Below are 26863 nucleotides of genomic sequence, written 5' to 3'. Positions count from 1 at the left end.
AATCTTCTCTGGGACTGGGACTGTATCACTAGCCTGCAGCTACAGCGTGTCGGGTGAATTCCAAACAGCCTCAGCGCTTCATTTGAAATTGTTTCAGGGGCAATGGCTCTTCAAGAGAAGGTTGTCCTCTGGGGCCAGGAGGAATGGAGAAAACAGAGAGAGAAGAATGAATTTGGCTTTTATGCCAGTTTTTGCATAGAGCGTGACAGTGAGAGTGAAGTGGGAATGCAGCAATGCCACAGAAAGGTGTTTGAGGGCAGATCTTCAGCCAGGCAATTTCCCAGTTCAGCTGCACCGATACAGTACACCAGCAGGATTTCTGATAGATGAACTCCTCTCTCTTGCTTTGCACCCATGATGCACTGTCAGCTGTGCAGCAGAACGAAAAATCAAACTAGGGTTACCAGCAAAGAAACTGTAAGTGTGCTTTCCCCACTCAAATTTGCAGAGGTTTGGTTTACTGCCTGCATAAAGCCTTGCATTGATTCACGGGATCAGGTGAAACTTAAATGCAATAGCTTGGGATTTCAGCTGGGGAGGAATATATTCTTGGGATGACTTAGCAGTAGGGAGTAGATTTTTGGGTTCAGGCTGGTTCCTGAAAAGGAAGATACGCTCTGCTCAGGCATGCCGTTTAAGGTCTGTTGAAGTTGTTATAATCCTTAACGAAGTGCTTGTTTGCAACACCAGCTTAGTTAATGTTGTCATTTCTGTGAAAGCGGTGTGCCGTGTTCATAGCAGGCTCACTTGAGCCCAGCAAGTATTAGTCTAACAAAGCAAAAGCGTAAGTTCTTGATTACAAAATAGGAAGGACAATTACGAAACAAAAGCTTAAACACAGGAGAGAGGTGGCTGGCAATAATACCTAGAATTTATCTGTTGTTCCAGTTGTTGCTTAAGAATTCTTTTAAGTGTCTCAGCTGCAGAAAACTAAGGTTTTTAACTCGGTGTCTCTACATGTATTATCTTTTGAAGCAAGATAATATTCGTGTGTCTTAGTTCTACTTGGGAGATTTCTGGTTACAGAGCAACACTGGATAAGTTTCAAAAACTGTTTCCAGCCAATTTAAAAGACCTCTTGGTATGAGGGTCTTCCATTAAGCTGCCATTGCCAGAAAATGCTACCAGAGACTCTTAAATTTGGCCAGGGATGAATCTCTAAAGTGAAGATTATCTTCTCTCGTTCGGAAATTAACTGAATTCCAATAATCAGTTTGCATTGCAGCATCTTGGGAATTACAGATTTTATTAAGATCCTAATGTAATTTGTCCTATCTTCAGTATATGATGACTGTGTGGATACAGAAAACCTCTTCTAGACAGTTTCTCCGGGTGTTGCTTTAAGGCTTGGCTCTTAATAAAGGCTTGCCCATGTTCACAGGCATGGAGTTCATGATGCACTGGGCGGACAGCTGCTCTCCAGTGAAGCTCTTCTCGAACATGCAGATGAAAGCCTGACCTCCTGGTCTAGCAGTTCATGCAGGTTTTGAATTTTCCTTGGGAAAGGAGAGAAGAAACACAGAAAATTTCTGCTTTCTGTGGACTAATGAGGCAGTTCTCATGGCATTTTTGTCTTGACTCTTTTCTAAACATTTGGCAGCCTGAATCAGTGTTAATTGGGATGTCAGGGTAAAGTCCTCAATTTCTGAAGCGTCTGAGTGAAAATAAAACATAATTCTAAATGGGTAAGCCATGCTGTACTCACTTCATAGCCTAATAAATCAAAGGCTGGGAAAGCTGTGGCTTTCCTACATCCCTCTACAAGTCTTTTGTTGTCACCACGCAACCAAATACTTCCTTAAAGTTGAGCTCCTGCCTCCCTTTGTAGCCTACTGCTGAGGATCATCGGGGCAGTGCATCTGCAGAGGAGTGTTCAGCTGGAGATACGCGTAGGATTAGTGTGTCAGGATGCATCGTCCTCCGAGGTGAGTGCCGTCCCTGAAGGCACAGACCCTCCAGGGAACAGAGAAACAGTTAAGAATAAGGAAGACACAACAAAAGCAGTGGGGCTGTTTCGGCAATCAGCCACCGCCCTTTTTTCAGCAGTCGACAGTGTGACTTGAGCACTGAATGTCATGATTTTTCAAAGCAAGAACAGAGGCTGAGATAAAGCACATGGCTAAGACATCTGACAGCCGGGTGGGAGGCTGATTGACAGGTTGAAGCCACATCAGCTTGTTAGATGAAAGGCAGTGAGACTGTTCAAAATAACAAGAGAGGCATAAAGTGGTCAAAAGGAAGCCGTTGGGTGCCGCTTTGTATGAAAGGGTCTAAAAGTGAATATTGGCAATTCAGAGAAATAAAGGCTCGCGGAGTGCAAAAATATTTTGGGAAAGTAGATGAAGCATTTATACTTGCAGATGGCTTGTGAGCTGCAGTGGACTCTGAGCCGTGCAGCTGCACTGCTCATCTTCAGTGCTCTGGTTGACTGATGCCCAGAAGCAATTTGTCAGCCCTGTGGGCTGTGATAACCGGTCTGTACAGGGATGTCCCCTTGACTCGCAGCGATGGCAGCGGCTCGCTTCACCTGTGGCTGACGTCTCGTAAGGATGAGTGAGGAGGGAGCATGCTCACCTGAGCTGACCAGAGAGCCAAGGGCTTTGCTTTCCAGTGCTGTGACTGCAACAAGCTTTTTGATCCTGATGCCTTTCTCATCAAAACCAAGACTTCTCTATCGTCTCTAGCTGGTGTCTCAGCAGGACCTACCATCAGATCACACGCGGGAAATAACGGGATAAAAATATTTCTTGACTTCTTTTGTCTTAGAACCCCAATCTTCTCCATGATGTTCTAAGTATCAAAGCTCTCTGAATGCTGCAGTAATTATGCTTCTAGGCATATGGGTGTCTCTGTCCAGATCGGATAAACTGGAACATCCTGTTACTTGGTTGGGGAACAGGGTTGCTCAAAGGAAAAGTGGCTTGTCCAGAGTTCGTGCAGCAAGACACCGCTAACGCAGAGGGGAGCCCAGGACTTCATGATCCAGTGTTTGATGATACAAATGTGTGATGGTCTGTGAGGAGCATTGAGGGTTGACCAGTCTGGGGCTCCCAAAATACAGAACTGGTGTTCTAGGAAAAAACAGCGGTCTCGCTTCTGCGTTCCAGGGCAGCTGTTCCTGGTGGGAGCGTTTCGCATCCTTTTGCACTCTGTTTACCTGGGTCACTAGCTGTAGTGGTACAGCTGTTGTGTGAAGGAAACCATAGAGCTAATCCTATTTTTCACTGCAAACAAAGAAACAAAAGCAAGATCTGGGGGGCTTTACTGTTTTCTGCTTCTCCCTCCACCCCTTCCCCAAACACTAAAAGCCCATGATTTAATGCTTAAACACATTATAATTGTTCACAGACCCACTGCTCTCAGAAAAGCCCTCATCTTTAATGAGCAATTTCCAAATGACAAAAGAGCAGGATTAATCAAAGCCTCTAATTATATTTCATGCAGAAAAAAAGGAAAGAAAAAAAAAAAGAAAAAAGCTCTCAGAAGAAGGAAAGAAATATCCAAGTCCTGACAGCTCTGTAGTCTTTACTGGAATTTTCATATGTAAATGGGGTTTTTAACTCTGCAGGGCATAGTGAACAGAGAGAAAAATGTCTTCATTTTGTCTAACTGCTTGTAATCATTTTGCCATAATTGCAGCCATGCTGCACATCTGGAGAGTCAACCAGCTAGCACATGGCACTATGTATTTCCATGGTGAGAGCAGACAGCTCTTAGATACGGGAATGATAGGTGCCAAGGAGATAATGTGAACAGATGTAGCACATCTGAAATATGTTGCGTGTTCAATCTGTGTTTATATGCCTCGGGTTGCAAAGTTCCTTGCAGCATGTCCCCTGTGCAAGGAAGGAGGGCGAGTGTAGATAGTTAAATCAAAACTTTGCCTCGTTGATTGGATTTTGGGTACCAGTAAATATGAGTGTGAACTGAAGCCTTCCTTCTTCCAGTATACTTGTGCTGGAGCTGAGCATCAGAGAATGGTCTGGACCAGAATCCGACCTGTCTAATTCCCCAGATTCAGCAGCATGAGAGAATGCTTGCAGTCTAAACTCTGCAAATGGTAGTAGTCTTTACCATATGCTTAAGTGAGATTACCAAATGAGAAAAGGCAAAAAACGTGCCATTGACCAGAATTTTAGAGGAGCTGTATCAGACCAATAAAGATCTTGGCAATTCTCTCTTGCAGAAAATCCCCGGGAGTCATGCTTCGATCCTGGATCAATTAAGAACGGCACACGAGTGGGTACAGATCTGAAGCTGGGGTCTACGATTACCTACTACTGTGACGGAGGGTATGACATTGAAGGGGTCTCCACGCTGACGTGCATAATGGGAGGGGATGGAAAACCCACGTGGAACAAACCTCGACCTACCTGTACAGGTAAGGCCCAAGGGGAAGAGGTGAATAGAGAATGATCTGCCTATTGCCAGATACTTCAGCAGTTTATCCTAATGCACATCTTGATGTTAGATTTGCATGGAGCTGCTTGCAGGGGGACAGAAGTGGTTTTTCTCAGTGTTCCATAATTTTTTTTTTTTTTTTTAAGAACCTGAGGTCAGGAAGAGCTAACTTATATGAAGTTTCTTGAACCTTCTTTTGAGAGAGAGAAAGCTGGACAGAACAGATGATCTGCATGACAAAACCTGTGTCCTAGTGCAGGGCGGGATTCAGGACACCACTCAAACGTTTGCTTAACCTGATCCCTGCTAATCAAAGCCCTTAAGCATGTGCTTTCCTGAGCAGGGTCTGAGTTTACTGAGAAAATAGAGGGCATTTTTTTCTTAGGGGTTCTGTGGGTTTTTTTGTTTTGTTTTCTGGCTTAATGAGAAAGTGGTTCAAATGACGTGTTTGCAGTCAGACCTTCTTAATCTGAGAAGTGAGTCAAGAGATAGCTGTCAGCGTGGTGACTGGAAGAGTGAAATCTCTGACTCGGAAAGGCGCTGGTGGGGAGGATGCCGTTCCTGCTGGAGCCGGGCTCCTGCTGCTGAGCAGGGGTGGAAAGAGCAGGGGCTCATTCTGTCAGGTCCTGAGCTTTAAGGTCGGGTGGAGAGCAGTGCAGTCACACATTAGGCTACACCACCATACATGTTATCCCGTCGCCTTGACACGGTCTTGATAATTAAATGTGAAGCAGGCATGAACTCAGGTTAGGATAAGCCATATTGTTCCTAATAAGAACTTGCAGCGGGAGCAGCAGTGCCTGAAGCATGGAATCGATGGTGGCTGGGGGCAGCGGGCGTGCGCAGCGCGGGCAGGGCGGGTCTCGAGGCAGCAGGAGGAAGGCTGGTGTTCCAAGGCCGGCTGTGGTAAGGGTGCGCTCGCTGATCTCTTCCTGACTTTCTCCTGCAGCACCCTGTGGCGGTCAGTACACAGGCTCGGACGGCATTGTCCTCTCTCCAAATTATCCCCAGAACTACACCAGCGGACAAGTCTGCTTGTACTTCATCGTTGTGCCGAAGGACTACGGTATCGGTTTTGGGCTGGTTTTGAAAATCTCTGCTCCTGTCTGTGCAACTCTCTTGTTTGGGGTTTTTTTGTTTGAACAAAGCAGTAGAATAAGTGCATATATCAATGGAGATAAGGGAGATTGGAAAATAGTAAGTGATGCTGTTAGATGCTATTTATACTTTTTTGCAGTCAGTAAGGATGATGGGAATTTTCTGAATTTCAAAATTATCAAAAATGAGGGGACAAAAAAACCCAAACCTAGCAAAAACCACCATCTTGTGATTCCCCGTCCAGTTCCTGCACTATATCCAGTCACGCAGAGTTGAAAAATCAGCAAAAAATAATTCATGGTGATTAATGCTAGCAGCAGACTCAGAGGACCTCCGAGAGTACAAATGTATTTGCCATAAACACATGCTAACTGTGGTGCTAAATAATCTGTCTGTGCAGAGAGGCACATAAATGTATAGTTTTGTGGATGTGCAGCCTTGGTACTTATGACTAATATTTATTTTTAAATAACATGCAAATTAAATTTTAAAACTAGATCCAAACAAAAGCCAGATCCATTTAAATGGGAACGGCATTCTTTTTGTAGAGTCCAGTGCTGCTTAATTTTGGTCAGAGCTTGAACACAAGAATGATCGATGTTCTAGAAACCTCTGAGGCAGCCAGCTGGATATTAGTACTGGTTAACATATTTTCTTGTTTGAAGGGAATTTAAAGTTCTTAACGAGCACTTGCACTGACAGCTCTGGCAGGTGAAGGTCTCTAATTTCTGTTATTTGATGCTGCTTCTCAGTGCATTATATTGATCTAGTCAGTCCCTGTGGTCTTCTGCGTTGTTTGTGATTTCCTTGCTAAGATAGCAAGGTGTGACACAAGGATACCAGGTACGGACATCGGTTACGAGCTCCTTTCGCTGGGTTTGCCCTTCTGCCTGTGTGCGTGTGGGTTACAGCTGAGTTCCTGGATCCGACAGATGAAATGCTGCACTGTGCTCTTACACCTCTTAACCTGTTTTACTCTAGCAGATCTTGATATTGTCTTAAGAAACACAGTAACTAGAAGGCTAGGCAGTCCTGATCTGCAAGTCTGACTTTTGCCTACAGTAGGATGACAGCTAAATTAGTTTCTTTTCTCCACCTGCTACTTTTCAATAGCTTCATTAAAAACAAGCAGGAAAACCATTAGTGGTGCATGTTATGCATTTCCCATCTCCGTCACTTCTCAGATTCTGTGTACAGCAGGCATCGGGGTGTGCTATCGTTGCTTTTTCAGTGCTCCCAGCATCAAAGCTGTGCTGGAAACCTGAATGTGCAGGAAACAAATGTCGTAGCTTGGTGGATGGTGAATTTCACAGCAAGAGACATCTCAGCTTGTGAATCTGCGACTGGGCGCTTACAACTTGAAAATGCAAAGCTAGGAGAGGAGACAAAGGGGAGAAAAAAGTCTTCTAAGTGCAGATTTAGGAGGAAAAAAACTGTTACTATTTCTGGAAAATAAAGATAAATAACTAAAGTCTCTTTGCTCTAGCTAAAAAAATGCTCTGATCCTCTCATTATCGTTTTCTCCCTTTTATAAGCTCTGCCTGCTCCTAGGTGCATTTACAATGTATGCGGTAAGACCCAGAGCACTGCACGGCTCCCTCGTTAGCAGTCCCTGTAGACAGGCTTTTAGGACTGACTGTTAACAAAATTGTGAGTGTCCTCTCTCCCTAGCAGTGGTCCTCCCTGACCCGAGAGGTTCAATCTAGAAATTAAGTTCTTCAGGACAGAGATTGTTATTTTGTTCAGGTTTTGTACAATACCTAGCCCAACGGGAGCCCGCTTTGTGGCAGAGATTCAATACAAATAATAAATAATAATTATCAGTTGGTGAAATTATATACCTTGTGTTGTGTAGGCAGGCAAATGGGATGATTCATAAAAGGATCCCTTTTGGCCTATGAATCAGTGTTAAAGCGTACTGGCAAGTGAACATGGGGGAGGCTGGTTGCTGCTTCTGTTATGCCTACTTTGTGGATAAATAAAGGGCTCCCATCTTCCAGGGCTGTCAGTCAGGCCCTTTTTATCTCTGCCAAGCTCCTGAAATAAAAGAAGCTGAGATGCCCCGGCTCCAGGCCCTGGCTGTGTGGGGACGGCAGCGTGGCTCGTCCCGCTGCCCACCCTGACCGGTGCTCCCTCTCTTCGCAGTGGTCTTTGGGCAGTTCGCCTTCTTCCAGACCGCGCTCAACGACATCATCGAAGTCCACGATGGCCCCAACCAGCACTCCCGGCTCCTCAGCTCCCTCTCGGGCTCTCATACAGGTGGGGAACGTGTCCCTCTTGCTGCTGGGAAAAGCAAACAAATACAGCCTGCCATTTAACACCTTGCTCTGGGCAACCCACTTGTGTAGCTAATGCCGTAATCTCTGTCTCTCCTGTTTCACCTCTTTCTCCTCATCTAGGTGAATCGTTACCATTAGCTACCACCAACCAGATTCTCATCAAATTTAGTTCCAAGGGTCAGTCTACAGCCAAAGGTTTTCATTTTGTCTACCAAGGTGAGTACGGTTGCATTCTGGAGATGTCCTCGGGCTGGTCCCGAGATAATGGTCAAAGCATAAAGTGGTGTCTTGAAGTGTCCTGAACTGCTTTTGGCATCTGTGGGTCCTTGCACGCTTTCTGTCTGAACAGGAAATAGCACAGGAGTTTAAGGTTATTTTGGTAGCAGTGAACTTGCAGGGCTGTCTGGCTCCTGTAGGTACTTCGTATTCAGACTTTCCCTTTTCACTCAGCCTCAGCCCTCGCACGTCGCAGGATTAGTATCCGAAGCATCTCATTGAATCATGCCCTGAGTACACAGTGAGTTCTTGAGACTTATACCCAAGCAATTTTTCCCGCTGGCGTTTTAGCACATTTCTGAGTGTAAGCAGCTGAACGCTTGTCTAGCAGCTCTGTAAAATCCTTCCTCTCTGCGTGTCGTAGGCTTAGGTCTCCTGCTGTCAAACTTTTGCCCCTTGATCCTTTCAGTAACAGCTTGCATTGCATTGGACGAGTCCCACTTGGAGATTTTAAAGTAGTAAATAGAAAGTGAGGCACAGAATAGTGGGAAAACAGAAGGGCTTTCTCACCCACATGCTTTGTAGAGTTATCTGTGGTTCAGCCACGCTGCTGCATGCACATTACTGTAAAGTGGGGACAGACAGCAGGGGCAACCTGTGCCTTCTCTGGGGGCGAAGTGAAGCATGCTTTGGATTTTATAGTATCCAGAGACCCGTTCTCTTGCATTTCTGCCTAATTATTGTAAAACAACTGTAGTTCTGATAGTTATCTTTAAAGATTTCAGCAAAGCAAAGGTTTTTGATGAATCAGTAAAGATTATCTCCTCCCTCCTGCATGCTGATTATGAGCTGCACACTCTTCAGTGATTACTGCGTGGAAAGCAAAAGTAAAATAAAGAGCCAGCCCTGGTTTTGATCTGCCTGGCCAGGCTCTAACAGTGTTTACTCTCGTTTTTACACAAAAGAGGAGTTCTCTCTCCCGGAGCCACCCCATCCAGTGATGCACGTGTATGGCAAGTTCCCCCGAGGCAAAGGAGTCGGGATGCTGGCGTAGGGTGCTGAGAGCAGCCTGACTGCGGAGCGGAGCTGCAGGCTCAAGCACGCAGGCGCAGGGTTCTCTCCGTGGTTTGCAGAGGGGTGAAGCGCGCGCCTGTCGGTCACCAGCGGCTGAGCTGGGGTCAGCTGAGCAGCGGTGCAGATCCACGAGTGTTCTGGCTCTCTTGGATTTGCCCAAAGTAGTGCCTCATCGTAAGCGGCTCCTTTCTGCCTCTCTGTCCCCCTCCCCAGACCACTGACACGCTTCAGGCTTCAGCTTCTTGCTGATCGTCCTGCGTGACGCTTTGACAATGGAATGGACAGTCATCTTTCTGAATCAAATCAAAGTCAAACAATATAGCTGATATGCTCATCGCCTTCATGTTTCCCCCCCTCCCAGCAACTCAGGCATTAAACTCTAATAAATTGTAAAGCAACTCGGAGAAAAACATAAACTGGTTTCTTCCTCAGCAGTAGGCATTTCTTAGACTCGTTTTTCCCCTCACTTATCTGTCAGAGTCTCCATTTCTTTCTTGGACTGTTGTTTCCAGTATTGAACAGGAGCGCAGGCAATTTCACCAGTTGGTGATGAAGCATCACAACTTAAATCCCCCTTTTCTCTCTTACCCTTCTCATCATGAAGAAGATTGTTTAACATGGCTGTCCTTTGTGGTAATGAGGCCAAGTGAGCTGAGAAACTTCAAGGGTTTTCCGCGGAGGCTCTAGCATTATATGGCAAGCCAACTTTTTGGAAAGTCATTGCTGAATGCCTTGGTTTCCCTATTTAGAAATGACCTTTCTGATGTGATGGTAAGTTTTCTGAAGGCAAACAGTCTCATCTTAGAAAGCATGCGAGGTTCCATAATGTCCTAGCTGCTTTTATTTCAAGTATCACTTGAATTCACAGAAGTTCGAATGAAATGTTATTTCTTTTTCTTCTCAGTGGTCATGTTTGGATTCAGCCACTCTTTGGGGTTTAGGTATAATCCGATTCCTGTGTTGTTTTTAATGGATCTTTAATTTGGCACTTAATATTTCCAAAACGTTTGCTCTAACCGGTTTTTTTTTTTTACTTTTGTTTTGGTTTTGCTTTGCAATCTGCTGGTTTCTCCTGTCCGCGATGGAAGCGGTTCCTCGGACCAGTGCCACTCAGTGCAGCTCGGTCCCGGAGCCTCGCTACGGCCGGCGGCTGGGCAGCGATTTCGCGGTGGGAGCGGTGGTGCGGTTCGAGTGCAGCGCTGGCTACGCGCTCCAGGGCTCCCGCAGCATCGAGTGCCTCACCATGCCCGGGGCGCTGGCTCAGTGGAACGTTTCGGTACCCACCTGTGTGGGTAGGTGTCTTTGGGGTTTGGGGGAAGACAAGACAAAACACTTCAGCAGTTTGTGCTAGAAAAATAAACTACATCCTTTGGGATGGTTTAAAAATAACCCAACCAACCAACAACAAAAAACAAAAACACCAATGAAACAAACAAAAAAACCCTATTTCATACCTCTTACATTCGAAAAGCCAGGCCTGCCTGTGAACACGGGCAGTTAACCCCAAATGTCAGGGAAGGGGCCTTTTGATCCAACACTCAGCTGTGGGATCTGGGATGGCATCTAGAATAAATTAGACCTATCTAAACTTCTATTGTGTTAGAATTTATATGAGAGATTTACTGAAAAGGGGAGAATTTATATGAGATATTTACTGAAAAAGGGGTTGTTCATACAAATCTTGTCCTTAAATCATGACCCAGTTCTGCTTGCTTTTTTGTCCAGACGGATGTTTTAAAGAGAATGTTTTAGTCTAAAGCCAAGGCCTTCTATGTTCAAGTATTACTTTGCTCATTTCAGTGCCATGTGGTGGAAATTTGACTGAACGCAAAGGAACCATCCTGTCCCCTGGCTTCCCTGAGCCGTACCTGAACAGCCTGAACTGCGTGTGGAAGATAGCAGTCCCTGAAGGAGCAGGGATACAGGTACGGCGGGGGGAGCTGTGGCTGCAGCACGGCTAGAGAGGAGGACGCGCAGTGTCTGGTGCACTGGAAGAGGCCACGTGTTATGAAGTTGCTGCTCCTCACAGGAAAGAGATGGGTTGAATGTGTAATTCTCTGGAATTAGGCATTCATTTACCTTATGACTGACAAAAGTGGGTAATATTTCAATGGATTTTTGCCTCCTGGAGGCACTCTCTGTGGGAAATCAACTGGAGCCATGTGGCTGTTCTGGTGTAACAAAATAATTGTGGTATTTTGGGCATATATCTTTATACTGCTTAATTATGCGATGTTGAAAGCAATGTAAGCTACACCAAGGAAGAGTTGCTTGCTCGGAGTGCCTGCGTGGATTTGTTATGCCAGCAGAGTTGCAGCAGTATGATTATACAATTACAGCTTTGCTGTTCATTGTCTCCAGGTAAATGAGCTCTCTCTTCAGGTCTTTTTGTGGTCCTTATCATTCCTCTGCAGAAACAGTCATGCAGACCAGAGGATGTTGAGAATTAAGCCCAACATCAGAGACCAAGCCTTAGATAAAGTTCCCATTCAGCACACATGTGCCTTGTCCTCACAGAAGGCATCTCACCGTGCGTTGCGCTGACATCAGTTGACACACAGGAGATGGATTCTTTAACGGGTTCATCCATTCCACGGGGCCTCGTTATCAGAGGGTTTTTCTTCTTTACACCACTTTGTCTGCAAGGGTTTTGTTCATTAAGCGCTTTTATTTCTCTATCATGTATTTGGCTAATAGACTTGTAGGTGGGTTCCTCTCTCTCTGCATCACTCATAGCTGTTGGCACACAGCAGTTGTGTTTCTCTCAACAGTTTTATTGAAGCATCAGTTCTGCCTTGCTGGATTACAGTTCTGCTCTCCCAGAGGGGATTCTTACCCGGTGCCACCATCATAACTCAAACCGAAACCTGAACCTGGGTCTGGGATGGCAGAGCTGGTGGGAGCAGCATCAGGGGCTTCACAGCAAAACGGCACAAGCCTGGAATAATATTTTGTGCCCTCTGCCAGGCTTTCAGTGCATCCAGTCCAGCAAATTCTGCTCCCCTCTTTGTTTCTGAAGCTATTTAGAATAGTGTTTTCAAAAGCCTCGGAGCTCACTGTCGATACCTTCCTGTTCCTCTGAAATTTTAGCCGTTCTCAAAACCCCCAAATGGCAGGAGGATCCATTTAGCTCAGCCAAACATCTGAACAGTAGAGGCAGTTTGCAAGTTGCTTGGGACTCCTGGGATCAGGAGGTGATAATTCACTTAATTTTTAAAGCGATGTAAATAGATGTCTGTATTCTGCACTGCCGTGTTCTGAATGCAAACCCTCGCTGCCACTTCTCAGCCTGCGGAGCGGGTTTTGCTCGCCTGCTAAGCTTAGAGGAAAGCGGGTGTTGCAGCGGGCTGTTACAAGCGTGTCTTTATTCATAAGTACTTGTTTCACACCTCTTTGGTTGTGCAGATGCAGCGCTCATGTAAAACTGGAAAATGTAATGCCAAAGTGTTTTAAAGGGGTTTTTTTCTTTTTTTTTTTTTTTCCCCCTCCCCGCTTCCCGCTGCACGCAGTCTCTTGCAAGGGAGATAGATGTTTTGAGGTCTAACACAGAGCGCCTGCGAGCAAAGAAGTGTATCCTGTGGCTGAGCTTGAACGCTGCCAGAGCCTGGAGTTCAGTTTGTAGGTGTAGAGTGGGAAGCTTTTGGTCAAGGGCAGGACCGTGGTCCTTCAGCGTAACCCCTTCCTCTGGTGCTCGGCAGGAGCCCGTGTGGTCCCGCGGCGGTGCTGGGGTCTCCACTCGCGGCTGTGCCGGGCCGTGCAGGGGACACGACGCCGTCGGTGTGCCGAGGGACCCGCCGCCCCTCGGCTCTGCCCTGAGACACGGGCCGGTCACGGGATGGCGTCTTCCCTCCGCATCACGCCAGATCCCATCAGCCTGTGATGCTGGGATTTCCACTGGAAGTCTTCTGGGGGGGAAGAAGGCACGGCCGAAGGCATTGGCCCCCAGGAAGCAGAAGAGCCGCAGTGGAGCCCTGCAGAGGAGCCGGCGGGCGGGGGCAGCCCAGAGGCAGGGTGATGGCCGCAGGGCCGGACGCGCCGTGCTCCCGCGCAGCGGCGGCGTAACCTGCCCCGCTCGCATCAGCTCCGCTTCCCTGCTCGCCCGCTCTTGGGTGCGAGATGGTCCCAGGTATTAGACGCTAATTTAAGCGTCGGTTTACCCTCATTGTACAACAATTAAAGGTTAAACAGCTGTAAATCAGAGGAGGTGGTGAAATTAAAGCTTTCTTGGTAGCGGCGAGTCACTGGCAGGATTTTTATGTAATCAGTGTATGAGCTAGCACTTCTGCCATGAATTATTCATTCCTGTAGCAAACCTTCCTGAGTTAATTTATATACATGGCAGTAAATAGATGCAGATCCCTTGTGAATCCACATGTCAGACTAGAATTAGGACCTTAAAAATGTTTATTCCGTTAAGTTGGGGGGCAAGGTGAATAAATAATTTACAAAATGTAAGAGCAAACAAAATGCACGTTCTCAATCCACGTTCTCTTTCAATAATGCAAATCACAATAGGGGTGTAATTATGTAGGCTGAAAGGTATTGACTTGGTCAGTGTGATCAGTGATGGCTCTGCAGGGGTCACTGCAATTTTGGCTAGGTGAACACGTATTTTGGGGGGGGGGGGGAAACAACAACTTTGCAGGAACTTTATAGCATGCGTTAGTATTCAGAATAAATCAAGGAGGAAAAAGGTTAAAATGGCAGAAGTAATGGGGGTTGATATTTTTTATTATTATTTTTTTAAATGTGTTATTTTATGTTTAGCAGGGCAAAGGCAAGCAAGATATGTGGAGTGGATGAGTAAATACAGAATAAGAACACTGCAGGAAAAAAGGGGGGGTTCACAGAATTACCAGAGGGAAGGGTGAGCGTGTGCGTGCATGTGCGTGCGTGTGCATGCATGTGCGTGCGGTCAGGATTTGCAGGGCGCTGAAATCTCTTTGCGGCATTCAGTCCGGTGAACATGTCCTGCTGAGCTCTGTGCTTACGGGAGTAATTCTGTTGAATTCCACAGGACGACTGCAGATCAGAAGCATTAGGCTTAGTAGGAAATCTTCATCCAAAGAGACCTCAAAAGAATCGAGGCTCTGCAGTAAGCAGATGTGTGAAGGCTGGAAGTAAAGGCAAATCTACCGGGCTGAATTACCAAAGTTCCGGCATTCTCCCCAAACCCACCGGCAGTGGTGCTGAACAACTGCGGCCTCTGCCACGTGCCAAGAAATGACGCCTTTTGTTTGGGGCCAAGTTCTACAAGTCATTTATGCTCCTGATTTGTCTTTGAGTCCTTTTTTAGGTTGTTGGCCTAGAAGTTTAATTTGAGGTATCTGGTGTTTGAAAATTTCATCTAGAGCTTACAGATTGAAGCTGGTTTCCCCAAATACTGTTGGCTCTCTCTCAGGTTTGCTGTCCGACTCTCTCAGGCTGTTCACCAAACTTGTTCTACAGCACAGCTTATTTTTCTTAATGGGACGCTGAATACTTTGAACTCCCAGTATTTAGGAATAAAGGCAGAATCCATTTTAATGGTAATCAAGGAAATCTATGCAATGTAGATCTTTGCTCAAGTATAAGAGCTGCTTTTCAGTGTAAATGCAGATTTATCAGATCTCACGGTGTAGCTCATTTGAGGATTGCATTGATATTCTAACTAATGGAGTCAAGTGACTCTGTTAAGCCTCCAAACCTTATGGGGCATGGCAGAGAAAGGTGGGAAACTTGAAAATGCAACTTGAGTGATTTGACTGAAAGCTGAGAAACAAGGCAGTTGTGGAAACTCCATTGGATTAAAAAAATTGTGTGGTTTAATGGGGGTTTCTTTGGTTTTATTTTAGCTTTTGGGTTGCTATTGGTTGCTTTCATTTGAAAGTGTTGCAAAAGTCTTCAGGGATTTCTCAAAGCAGAAACAAAGGCTCAGATTCTCAGCTGCTGTGAATTAGCTGTGAAATTACAGGAGCTCTCCCTTTGTAGCAGTAGAAGACAGCACCCCGATACAGAAGTTTGGAGTGTGGAGCTTGCTGGAAGATAGCCGTATAACCCAAATGGCAATAGTCAAAGGCAGTCTCCAAGTTTTGCCAGTGCATTAGCACAGATAAACAGCAGTGCTGACTTAAAGCCCCAGGGTGTGTTGTTAACTTTATTAGTGGCCCTTTCATTGATATTATTTTGGTTTATTGGCATGATTGCAGGAGTTGTACTGTTACTTTTTTCTTTTTTCCCTTCAGATACAGGTGATCAGTTTTGTTACTGAGCAGAACTGGGATTCCCTGGAAGTGTTCGATGGAGGCGATAACACAGCCACCATGCTGGGAAGTTTCTCTGGTACGTGTTCAGCATCGTGTTCAGGGAAGCCCATCAGTGCACGCTTAATTCCTATTCACGTCAGCTGGACTTCAGCACAGACATAAAATTAAGCATATGCTTAAGTGTTTCAGAAACTAGGAATAGATTTAAGCATGTGCTTAAAGGGAAGCATATGCTTTGTTGACTTGGGAATTTGACTACTGTCTTCCTGCAGAAAATGTTGATAGAGAGCCTTAAACACAAAACCAGTGGGTTGGGTTTGGGTTTTTTGCACAAACCCGTGAGCACTTCCACAGCCTGGAAGTGGGAGTTCCCGCAGCGCTGCTGGTTTGTGCGGGGTTAGCTCAGACCACTGCACTTGGTGGGTTAACCCAACCTGGCCGATTTGCACCAAAAGGGGTGAAGGGCTACAAAACAACTTTTCTTATGCCCAGCAGTGGGGACCGTGGCTTTCAGCAGAGCAGGGAGTAGCAGGAGGCCCAAGAACATTGTAAAGCTTTCAGATAGCAGAGCCACTTGCAAACTGATGGGCTGATTCTTGCTTATTTAATGAACAAATGTGTTCCAAGTGCTTTGAGGTTGGTAAGGAGAAAGGTCATGCATCAAGACCAGCAGACTCTGCTCCCACCGTTGCATTTGGGATAGAACTGCCTTGACCTGGTGCTGTAACAGCTTCCAGGGAATGAGGCAGGAGAAGGAGTCTGGACCTTGCGGGGGACCTGCGCTCCACCCACGCCATTTCTCATCACCAGTTCCCTTCTCGATGCTTTTAGTCTGTCTGGTCTGTAAGTGGTAAAACTTCACATGATGAAATTTGTCAGTAGACTTTGAAAAGGCCATTGCGGAGAGGCCTTGGGTATTTCTCGGTTGGCCTCATTAGAACCTGATCAAAACCAACAGAGCTTGTTAAGTTAAAGGACTTTCTGTTCTCAGCCTCTTCTGCAGCTAGTCTCCGAGGACATGGAGGAGGAAAAAAGAATCCTCTTCAGTATCTTTGTGCACCTCTTGTTTTGCCAGGAACTACAGTGCCTGCGCTGCTGAACAGCACTTCAAACCAGCTCTATCTGCATTTCTATTCGGATATCAGTGTCTCTGCTGCCGGTTTTCACCTGGAATACAAAAGTAAGAGCAGTTCAGCCTTGATCTTGCAGTTCCTCTGAGCGATGGGGAAATGGTTACAGAGCCGTTGCCTTGTACAAGTGGCAGCTGCTTAGTGGGGAAAGGGTGGTGAGCTTTAAGGCCCATGCTTATGTGGTTCCCTGCTCTCAAGTTGCAGAGGAGGAGTGAGCGTTAAATGGAGAATAGATGCAGCAGAGGAGATGTGGGGTCACAGGGTGACCCTCATCTTGCTGCTGATGCACTTTGTAGCACCTCTTTGGTTTCTGTGTTGTAGCGCAGGAGGAGCTGTGGAGGCCAAAGTATTAAAAATTCATGGAGACCTGGCCTGTTCAACACATTGCTGTAATCTTTGCTTGGGAAGTGCCTAAAACGATGCTTGCCGGAGGTTAGGAAGGACTGCCTGCTCTTTGCCTGCTCTTTGCATTCAATATCGGTCACAGCTTGCAGGGCTAGACAGTCTTAGAGAATCACAGAATCGGTTAGGTTGGAAAAGACCTTTAAGATCATCCAGTCCAACCATTAACCTAGCACTGCCAAGTCCACCACTAAACCACGTCCCTAAGCACCACATCTACACGTCTTTTAAATACCTCCAGGGATGGGGACTCAACCGCTTGCCTGGGCAGCCTGTTCCAGTGCTTGACAACCCTTTCGGTGAAGAAATTTCTCCTAATATCCAATCTAAACCTCCCCTGGTGCAACTTGAAGCTGTTTCCTCTCATCCCATCGCTTGTTACTTGGGAGAAGAGACCAACCCCCCCCTCCCTGCCCCCTCCTGCCAGGAGCTGCAGAGCGATCAGGTCTCCCCTCAGCCTCCTCTTCTCCAGGCTGAACACCCCCAGCTCCCTCAGCCGCTCCCCACCAGCCCTGTGCTCCAGACCCTGCCCCAGCTCCGTTGCCCTTCTCTGGACACGCTCCAGCCCCTCAGTGTCCTTCTTGTAGTGAAGGTCCCAAAACTGCACACAGTATTCCAGATGTGGCCTCACCAGTGCCGGTACAGAGGGACGACCGCTTCAGTAGTCCTGCTGGCCACGCTATTCCTGACGCAAGCGCTCTTGGCCACCTGGGCCCACTGCTGGCTCATATTCAGCCAGCTGTCAACCATACATCTTCATACGATAATTCTGGTTGGAAGGGACCTCAGAGGTTATCTCAGCAAACCTGCTGAAAGCAGGGTCAGATATGAGATAAAACTGGATAGCTCACTTTATACATCTTTATGCAGTCTGTGCTTGAAAAACTCCAAGGATGGAGACTGTGCAAACTCTCTGGGCAGCCTTTCATCACGGGATGAGTGCTGGAGCCCTCGGCCATCCAGTGCTCCTCTGCTGAACTTGGTCACTTCATCAATGTTTTTCTTATGCTGTGGGGTGCAAAACTGGGTACAGTGTTTTAGGTGCTGTCTAATGGGTGTTGAGTGGGCAGGGTAATTGCCTCCCTCCATCTGCTGGCTGCGCTCCTGTCCGTAAGCCCAGGACACCCTCGGGTGCCTTTGCTGCCAGGGCACACAGCTAGATCCCATTCAGCTTATCTGCTGGCGTGGTATCTCCCCCTGCTTTGTGTTCAGAGGTGCAGTGTCCAGACGCTGGACAGCACAATTTCCCTTGTGATCGATACGAATGCGTGGCCCCCCTCCTTTGCAGCCTCCACCTCAGGGGGGCACGTTGGCATGAGCTAAATGGGAAGCTTTGAGATCACGTTGCAAAGCAGGCACTGCCCAAAGCGTGGGCACCCACTCCTTTCTCCCCCTCTGTCGTGTTGGACAGTTTAGTGGGTTCTCTGTTACGGGTTATGCTGACACCCTCGCAGAATGGCAGCACTTTGATTCCGGCAGGTCTCATGCAAGGCTGCATTCAGCTATTGGGTATATAGACCCGAGTACATCGTTATATATGATGGTATACAGAGACTATGCTGAAAAAAAGAAATCTTCAGTGGTAAGAGAACAAACCTGACTAAAACTGGAAGACGTGGCAGGGATGAGAGTCTCTTGGGAAAGGGCTGTCAGGTTTGGATAAGGATGCCAAAAATTCATTCTCCCCCATGCCTGTGATTTGATTCCTGCTACTGGAGCAGATGTAAAGGTGTGCTACAGCCGAGCTGCAGTGGGTGACACTGATGGTGGCTGTTACCTTGCCGATGGTACTGTCCCAAGGGCTCGAATTATTCACATTCAGTCCAGCAGCAGCACAGTGTACAAGCGAGCAGGAGCAGAATAGCAGCTCTCAGCTCTATTCACACATCTAAATTGAATGTTTAGCTAGCAGTCGGGAAAGCAAGCAGGCTTGTGCATTTGCAGTGTACTGACGATACGGGCGCGACAGGGCCCAGGAGCCAGTCTGGTCTTTGTGCAGCTCTCGGGGGACTGGTTAATGCGTGGTGATGGTCTGGCTCTGTTCCTGCGTCGGCAGCAGTGATGGTGAGCCGGTGAGAGATGTGCTGGGACTGCGGTCTCTGTTCATGCAGTCTTCCTTGGGGCAATGCAAACATAATTGTTTCTTGCTGGACACAGTGTCTGACAATTGGTTCTGATCACAAATCTTGTGTTTGTCTCTGAAGCCAGCCAACGTTCTGTTTATTTTTATCAAAGCAGCAAATAGATTTGCAAGTGCCTTTCATTTTGTAAAATGTGCTCAGCAATGGCATAGCTGTTCGACTGCAGATACCGTGTGCTTTTAGAGGGCCGACTAGTACTAAGCTTTCCAGGTTTTACTGGGTTTGCAGATTGAAACCTTGCATATTAATGGTTCCAGCAAGATTATGGCAACCAACAAGATTGGGGAGAGACAGTGTGCCCCGGATTGCTCTCTGGGAGCTGGAGAAATGGATGTTGTTTCAGAAATTTTCTTGCTGTGACTCTCTTCTCCATTTCTGTTTCAATCAATAAGTTCTTGGAGGATCGTACTACCCCATTGCAACAATCATGTTCAAGTTTTTCATGAGGCTTGAAATTCTCAGGCTTGTTTGGTTTCTTTGCTGAGAAAATTAATAGGTGTTGATTTTCAGGGCAGCTGGAAATAATGTATTTTTTGCTTTGCTTGTACAATTGGAATTTCACGGCTCTGAGCCCCAGGTTTTGTCTTTGTTCGGTTAGAGGTGCTGCAAGGAAGTTTTGAGAGATGAGCTAAAACACCAGAGTTTGTTTCCTCCCCTTTCTCCCTCACTGGATTCCTCAAGCACAGCTCTTATCTCTGCGTGCTCGAAAGCCAAAGCAGAGTAAGAACAACTTAGGGCTGAGTGAAACTCAGTGCCCGCTGATCTGAATGGGAAGTTATTTAAAGCTATTTTCGCTCTTGTCTCTCTGAAGGTCAAGCAATGCAGTCACGTGTGGGGAGGGACTGTGTGTTTTCTTGCTGGGAAGCGTGACTCGGGTTTCAGGAGGAGAGTCAGCATCTCCTCTCTCGTTTCTTTTTTTCATCTGCTTTCGGCCCAGCCTGCAGACTGTAGGGTTTGAGCAGAGCGTTAGCCCTTGCAGTGATGCCGAAGGTTATCTTTCAGTGGCAGCTGCCAGCACTGAGAGCGAGGGAGGTGCTGGCAGGCAGCTGAGCCGCGGTGGGTGCGAGGGGGCTCCAGACGCCCGGCTTCGTTTTATCTCCGTTCGGTGTTGCAGAAGGAAGAGGGGGCGGCACGTGTGTACAGGAGAGCACGTCACCCGACGCGCGACTTCGGGGATTGTTAATTGGGTCTGCAGCAGGATATTCCCCATTGTAAATGGAGCTCAGGTGGAAACGGGATGGAATGAAATTTTCGTAGGCTGTCCTGCAGCACCGTCACGGACTGGCCGTGCTTACTGCTGCTTATGTCTCGTGGTGAATTCAGTCTGTAACTGAAAACAGGAAGAACAGGGTCAGAGAACGAAGCCGTGCTGCTTCTGCCCAGAAGGGGACAAATTACGTACAAGACATACCGTATGCCCTTGATACGGCCAGCGAGGGCCAGCAGGTAGTTCCCTCTTGCATCCTCTCTGGTCCTCTCTCCGGTCCGGACCTCGGATGGGGAGGGTTCGTGGCGGGTGGTTTGGTTTGTGAACCATTGAGAATGAGCCGGGTTTTTTGCTTTGCAGCGGACATGCTGTTGCAGCTGCAGCTCTTCCGTCAAGTCATTAGGGTTCAGCCAAAAATATGTTTAGCTGTGAATCACAAAATTATTTGTGATACCTTTGTACCTTGTTAAAAGTGTGTCCCAGGTAAAGCGAAGGCACGAGGCATGAACACCGCTGGATCCCGGACGTGCCCTGTAGCGGAGGGGAATACTGCGTGATCAGGGGTGTCTTTGGGGAGAATCCGAAGGCTGCGGAGCTTTCCCACCCGGTGTCTGTGGTGCAGGTTTTTGGTGAACGGGGCTGGGAGAAGATGAAGGTGTGCGTTTCCGTTCCTTCTGCCTTCATCTCAGACCCTTGCTCTTGCCTTCGCAGCCGTCGGTCTGTCCAGCTGCCCGGAGCCCCCCATTCCCGGGAACGGCCTGAAGATCGGCGAGCGCTATTTAGTGAACGATGTCGTCTCTTTCCAGTGCGAACCAGGCTACGCGCTTCAGGTACTGAACATTTGCCAACAAAAAGGACGGGGACAGACACGTGGGATACAGGGAGACCCTCCAAACCCTGTGTCTTGTTTTTCTCTCCTCCAGGGTCACTCTCACATTTCCTGCATGCCAGGCACTGTCCGCCGCTGGAATTACCCACCTCCCCTTTGCATTGGTAGGACTCCTGTTGTTTTGTACCTAGCAGATATTTATAGCCTTTTTCTTAAAAAAAAAAAAAGGGGGGGGGGGGGGGTAAAGGTCTGCATTAGAGAAATGCAGGTTTGTTCTGAAAGTGAGATGAATGTGGAAAAATCTTCATTTGTTGCAGGGGGAAATTTCAACAAAAAAGTCCCTGTCGGCTGCCCACAATGCTTTATTTGAATGCTTAAAATGTGGCTATAGTATAAAATGTAAAATACAAAATAGGGTTTCCTCAACAAAAATTCATTCAAAAGGGAAGACCTAAAACTTCTTTATACTGAAAGCAGATTGGGTTTATGGGTGGAAAGTTTTCTTTCCATCTTAAGCACAGATCTTGAGACTGTGGTTTATTTTGATGAAATGCAGCATGGTATCGCTAAAACTGCATCTTTTACTGGAGCCTGCTTACACCCCAGGCTGTCCGAACGGCACCGCGTGGTGCCTCGCTGTCCCTGCTTTGGTGCCTCGCAGGTCCTGTGTGACCAGCACCAGCCAGGTCACTTGTCAAGGCAGCTCTTTGCCCGTGGCTCTCTGAGGAGCAGGGCTGAGACTGCTGAGTGTTTCAGGCCTTCGGAGAAAAGGACCGGGCAGTTGATTTCCACCGTGGAAGAAGTAAGCCCTAGGAGAAGAGGCACAAAGGTGAAGGGAACTTGCTGGAGTTTTTGGATTATTTTCAGTATTTTGCTTTTAGCAAATGTAGATGTTTAATATTCATATTGCACATTTTACAGCTTTGAGAGAGACATTTATGCATTTAATAGCTTTAGTTAACAGTTATTTCGGGCTCCTGCTGTTCTAGCTTACATCATTTTGCTTGAAAGTAATTATAAGAGCTAACAGTTCTTTTATCTGATGATCTGCAGGCCAGACATAAATACAGAGACATTTACAGCAGAATGACTGAGCTAAAGGGCTCATGCCCATGGGAGTTGCTCTGGAAGAAATCAAGCCCATCAGCTCAGCATTAGAGTTGGGGGATCCCAACGTGGACGAGGATCCCAATATTACCGTCTAGCTGATGACTAGCTGAGCAACTGCAAGTTTCAAGTTTTCTTCTTTTAATCAGCATGGGTCACCCAGTTCAGTGGGATTTTGCCTGGTTGGGCTGTGCCTACCTGGCACTCTCACAGTGTAAACACTAGTGTAGTTAATTCAGATTGTCTGAATTTTTGGTTTTGGACAGTCGTGACCAAGTGCAGTGGCACAAATGCCCGTCCGCCTGTCTGTTCATATCCCTCAGCTTGCATCACACTTGACTGAAAAAGGTCATCCAGCTTCAGAGGCACAAACACATCTCTGCAGCCAAGTGCAGATCGTCGTGAGCGACTGTCGTCTGTTACGGGGATGCCGCAGCACCCGGTGCTGACAGTCCTGATGCTCGTTGTCCTGTGCTAATCACGCACTGCTGTGTCTAAACTCTGTCCAGAGCACCGCTGGCCACCGGCTGCGTGGGAACCCAGGCTTTGCTTCTCCCCTGCTCAGAGAACAGCTTGCTTCCCTGGCAAAGCGTGCTGATTTTCTTTTGGTCTACTTCATCCAGATGCTTGACTTCTAAATAATTTAGAAGTAGTTCTATTAAAGAGCCATTAGGAGGAAAAAGAAAGAGAAATCTTCTGGGAGAAACTTTGTTAGTAGCAAGTACACACGTAATGAGATACTGGACAAAGGGAATCTGTACCTTCACTGTCAGAGCGTGTTAGGAGTGTACCTGGATGTATTTGGCTGGGTGGTATTGCCGTAACAAGGTAGAGGTCATCCAGATAAGTGTGAGAAGATGCTATCTATGCATAAATTCCATGTGATGCCTTTTGTAAACATATTTTGTGCTGTCATCTCTGGATCGCTTCTTGGTAGGGAATTTACTTCAGTCAGTGTGCAAACACACTGTTCTATATTTATCAGTAATTGCCCAGAGATTGACAAGTGTAGCAGTCAAGGTAGATCAGTTAACCAGAAAAAGAAGTAGTGGTAACTGGAGTCAAAATAGGATCAGTCTGTTTCTTCGCAGTATTTTTTTTAGGTGGTTAAAAATTCAACCAAGCGCTGTGTGCATGATGTGCAGCGTTACAATGGCTATGGACAGAACAGAGCGTCTGTCTCTCCTCTTGCAGCTCAGATGTGTCTCTCCCACTGTGATTGCCAAAACTGGATCTCTGGGTCCAGGCTTTTATCTCCAGAGGGCAGGAGAACGGCACACGCATTAGTAATGGGGCCATGCAGTGCCTGGCAAACTTTGTGCTAGTTCCATAGCAGGCTTTCCTTTTTCTCCTCTTGGTTTTTAATTTCTTTATTTCCCACAGAGCTGGCTGGCCATGGCCATCATCCAGAGAGACCCGTAAGTGATCCTGACCATTAACACTGTTGATTTTGCAGCCCAGTGTGGAGGAACAGCAGAGGAGATGGAAGGAGTGCTCCTGAGCCCAGGGTTCCCAGGAAACTATCCAAGCAACCTGGACTGCACATGGAGGATATTGCTGCCAGTGGGATTTGGTGAGACAGCTGGTTTTGATTTGATGCCGTCACAAAAGAGATGATAGGAAGATACCGACCCTGTTCAGTCAGTGCTGGGTGCCTTGCTTGCCAAGACGAGTTACAGAAACTCTGTTGTTTGACCTCCTGATCACACTTTCCGTTAAAGATGCATTTATATGGTATATGACATGATAAATATTTTTTCAAAAGGTGATTACAGGTCACCGTGGAGCATAACGGGTTGATACGGATTTGTGGGCACGCCTCTGAACCGGCTGTAACATCCTCCCTTAGCGTGCTTGCCTACTTGCCTGTCTTGAGCTACTCGTGTTTGTAATAGCCTTAAAGCATCACCAGTTGCATCGCTCTTCATAAACGCAACAAGTGACCAAAGCTTCTGTCGGATTCTATCCTGCCGCAGCCTGAGTTCATGCAGGCATCGGCACAATCAAAATTAGGGTTTCCCCAGCCATTAGTAAGAGGGAAATTTGCACACCTCCAGCTCGGCTCTTCTCCAGGCCAGCCCCATCAGGGTGCTTAATTGCCAGGAGGTGGAAGTATTGCACGCCTGGAAGGAGTGCTGACTCTCCGGGTTTCCTGAGTTAACCCTCCTTCGTCTCCTGGCGTAGCTGCCGTGTGCTGCTGGGGAACAGAAACACCTGGCTCAGCCCGGCCTGCCGCCTGAGCTGGCCGCGCTCAGCTTGGCGAGGGCTGATCCGTGTGGCTCTGTGCTTGCCTTCCGAACTTCTCTGGTGCCAGGCGGAGGGAGAGGCGTGCACAGGAACTCCAGCAGCATGAAACTACGGGCGTAATGGCCTGAGCTTGTCTGGAGCTAGCAGGACCCATAGACCTACAGGCACCCTCTATCTCCAGCACGGTACCTGTCCTCCTGCTGATGGACCAGGCTGTACTGGGCGTCACTGGGTGAGCGGTGCTGACGTGCTAGGGCTTGGGTGTAGCTTTAGAGGCAGACTGTTCGTTACTCCTCTCCAGGTGCTCACATCCAGTTCCTAAACTTCTCCACTGAGCCGAACCACGACTTTGTCGAAATCCGCAACGGGCCGTACGACACCAGTAACGTCATCGGGCGGTTCAGCGGCACCGAAATGCCAGGCTCCCTCCTGTCGACATCTCATGAAACCACTGTGTACTTCCACAGCGACCACTCGCAGAACAAGCCAGGCTTCAAGCTGGAATACCAAGGTAAGGAGGCCACCGAACAAGCAGCAGTGGGACAATCCTGGCCCCGGGTGCTAATGGCGAGGGTGGGGGAGAGAGGGTAGGCGTCACAGTTGTTGCTATTCTGTTGAATTAATTCCATGAGGACTTAATCCAAATGCGTGGAAAGGTGTTACATGAAGGCCATGCTTAATCCTAATAACTGGGATCTGTTCACCCAGACTCATGCCTACGGCAAATAACAAATGTTCCTAGAGTGCTCTGTGACAGTGAAATGCCTTTGAATTAATTCCAGCCAGATTCACTTAGATCTTGGCTCTGTTGACTGTTGTGTGCAAAGAGAGGAGTCCTCGGCAGCCATGAGCTTGCTCTGGAATTCTGCAGCTGCTTTTCAGTCTCAGCTGAAGTCCAAACACATCCTTAGCTGCAGCCTAGCCTTGTGCTGGGGCAGGCTGGTGGAGGGAACCGGGTAAATAAGTAAATAGCCCAATAATGTAACAACGGGGCTGGCATGGGTACCTGGAGTAAAATTAGAGAAGTAAGTTCCTAAATCAAAAAATGCCTTCAGTGCAGTTTGTGGAGATGATGGGGGAATGGAGGTGCCTACCTTCTTGCCCAGCTTGAGTCCTCAGGCAGCCCCCCAGTTCTGAATGTGATGCCCTCTGAGCCGCAGCCGCCTCGGCCTCCGAAGCCAGCGGAGCGAGGCCCTGGAAGTGCTCCTTCTCTTACTGGGTTTGCTGCTCTGTGGAGGTGCTGGATTGGGGCTGCCTGTGTGAGTCTTTGCCCTGTTGAAAGAGCACGCGAACTCTTGGCCCTGCCCGATCCACAGCTCTACCTTGACGCGTGTCTTTGCAAAACCCTTTGGTCTCCTCTGTCCACCTGTCCTGGCATGTGGGAATACGAAGGGGCAAAGGATGCCCGGGGCAGATCGTGTACTTCACACTGAATACGATGAGGATGGGCTTTGCCGCGCAGCAGCTGGGAGCCAAGCGGTCCAGCTGCTGCCTGGGAGAGAGATCTGAGGGGTGGGAAGGATGGAGCATGTGTCTCCAGCCATGTGATATAACCAAGGACTGACAAAGGGCTGACTCCCCAGAAATAGCAATAAAAGCCGCTACTCATACTTAATTGAAAACATTAATTTTCTCTTGGCTGTCCTGTTCATGCACCATATAATTCATGCGCTACTGCACAATTTAGGAAGGAATGTGCTCTGTGAGGCACTCTGGGTAATCTCATGGAAATTGCTATGCAAATTAGGTCTAGCAAGGCTGAGCAATAATTTATAATGCCAGGTGGAACATGTTAACCAATTGACTTGCATTCGTCATCAGGGTTGTCCATGTTTTGTTGAAAAACAAGGCAGCTTTCCCAATTAGAAGTGAAGTGCGGGGCGACTCTGTGAATACAGGCTGCGAGCTCCGGCGGACCCGGGCAGACCCCAGTGCTCGTGTCTGAGGCTCCCACAAAGCAGCAGCGGGGTTTTCCCTCAGCTTTCATGCAGATGTGTGCATGGTTCATTAAAGTTTCTCTCCTTCAATTAAATCATTGTATGAGGAGGAAAGAGCCAAGCAGCATGGTGGGTGTACTGTTCCTGCTTTTGTGAGAAAATATGAAGTATGAAACATTCTTCCTTTGGGTTTTTTGTTTGTTTTTGGTTTTTTGTTTTGGGTGTTTTGTGGGTTTGTTTTTGGTTTGTTTTTTTTCTTTTTTTAAAGCCTATGAGCTGCAGGAATGCCCTGACCCAGAACCTTTTGCTAATGGTGTCGTAAGAGGAGCCGGTTACAACGTTGGCCAGTCCATCTCTTTTGAGTGCCTGCCTGGCTACCAGCTGATCGGCCACCCCGTCCTGACCTGTCAGCACGGCACCAACAGGAACTGGGACCACCCGTTGCCCAGGTGTGAAGGTATGGCTTTGGCATCACCCTGAATGCACCCGGAACGTGGGGAGAGAAAAGGCTTCAGCTCTCTGTTCTTGCCGCCTTTTGAATCCTTGTTTT

The 26863-nt window shown here is 47.5% G+C and overlaps 1 protein-coding gene across 1 annotated transcript in view; it reads left to right on the top strand.

The window, feature by feature from the left end:
* CSMD2 (CUB and Sushi multiple domains 2) overlaps positions 1-26863 on the top strand; it is a 304278-nt gene that overhangs the window by 224210 nt on the left and 53205 nt on the right. Inside the window, exons 30-42 of the mRNA XM_075722124.1 lie at positions 4187-4381; positions 5351-5467; positions 7645-7758; positions 7899-7994; positions 10157-10360; positions 10869-10993; positions 15293-15389; positions 16389-16493; positions 20905-21023; positions 21117-21186; positions 23586-23702; positions 24678-24887; positions 26582-26770. Coding sequence (XP_075578239.1) covers positions 4187-4381; positions 5351-5467; positions 7645-7758; positions 7899-7994; positions 10157-10360; positions 10869-10993; positions 15293-15389; positions 16389-16493; positions 20905-21023; positions 21117-21186; positions 23586-23702; positions 24678-24887; positions 26582-26770 — 1758 coding nt within the window. The remainder of the gene's footprint in view (positions 1-4186; positions 4382-5350; positions 5468-7644; positions 7759-7898; positions 7995-10156; positions 10361-10868; positions 10994-15292; positions 15390-16388; positions 16494-20904; positions 21024-21116; positions 21187-23585; positions 23703-24677; positions 24888-26581; positions 26771-26863) is intronic.

The sequence above is a fragment of the Pelecanus crispus genome, chromosome 16, assembly GCF_030463565.1.
Source record: "Pelecanus crispus isolate bPelCri1 chromosome 16, bPelCri1.pri, whole genome shotgun sequence".
NCBI lineage: Eukaryota > Metazoa > Chordata > Aves > Pelecaniformes > Pelecanidae > Pelecanus > Pelecanus crispus.
Note: the sequence above shows the minus strand (reverse complement) of the source record. Positions and strands in the feature narration are given on the sequence as shown.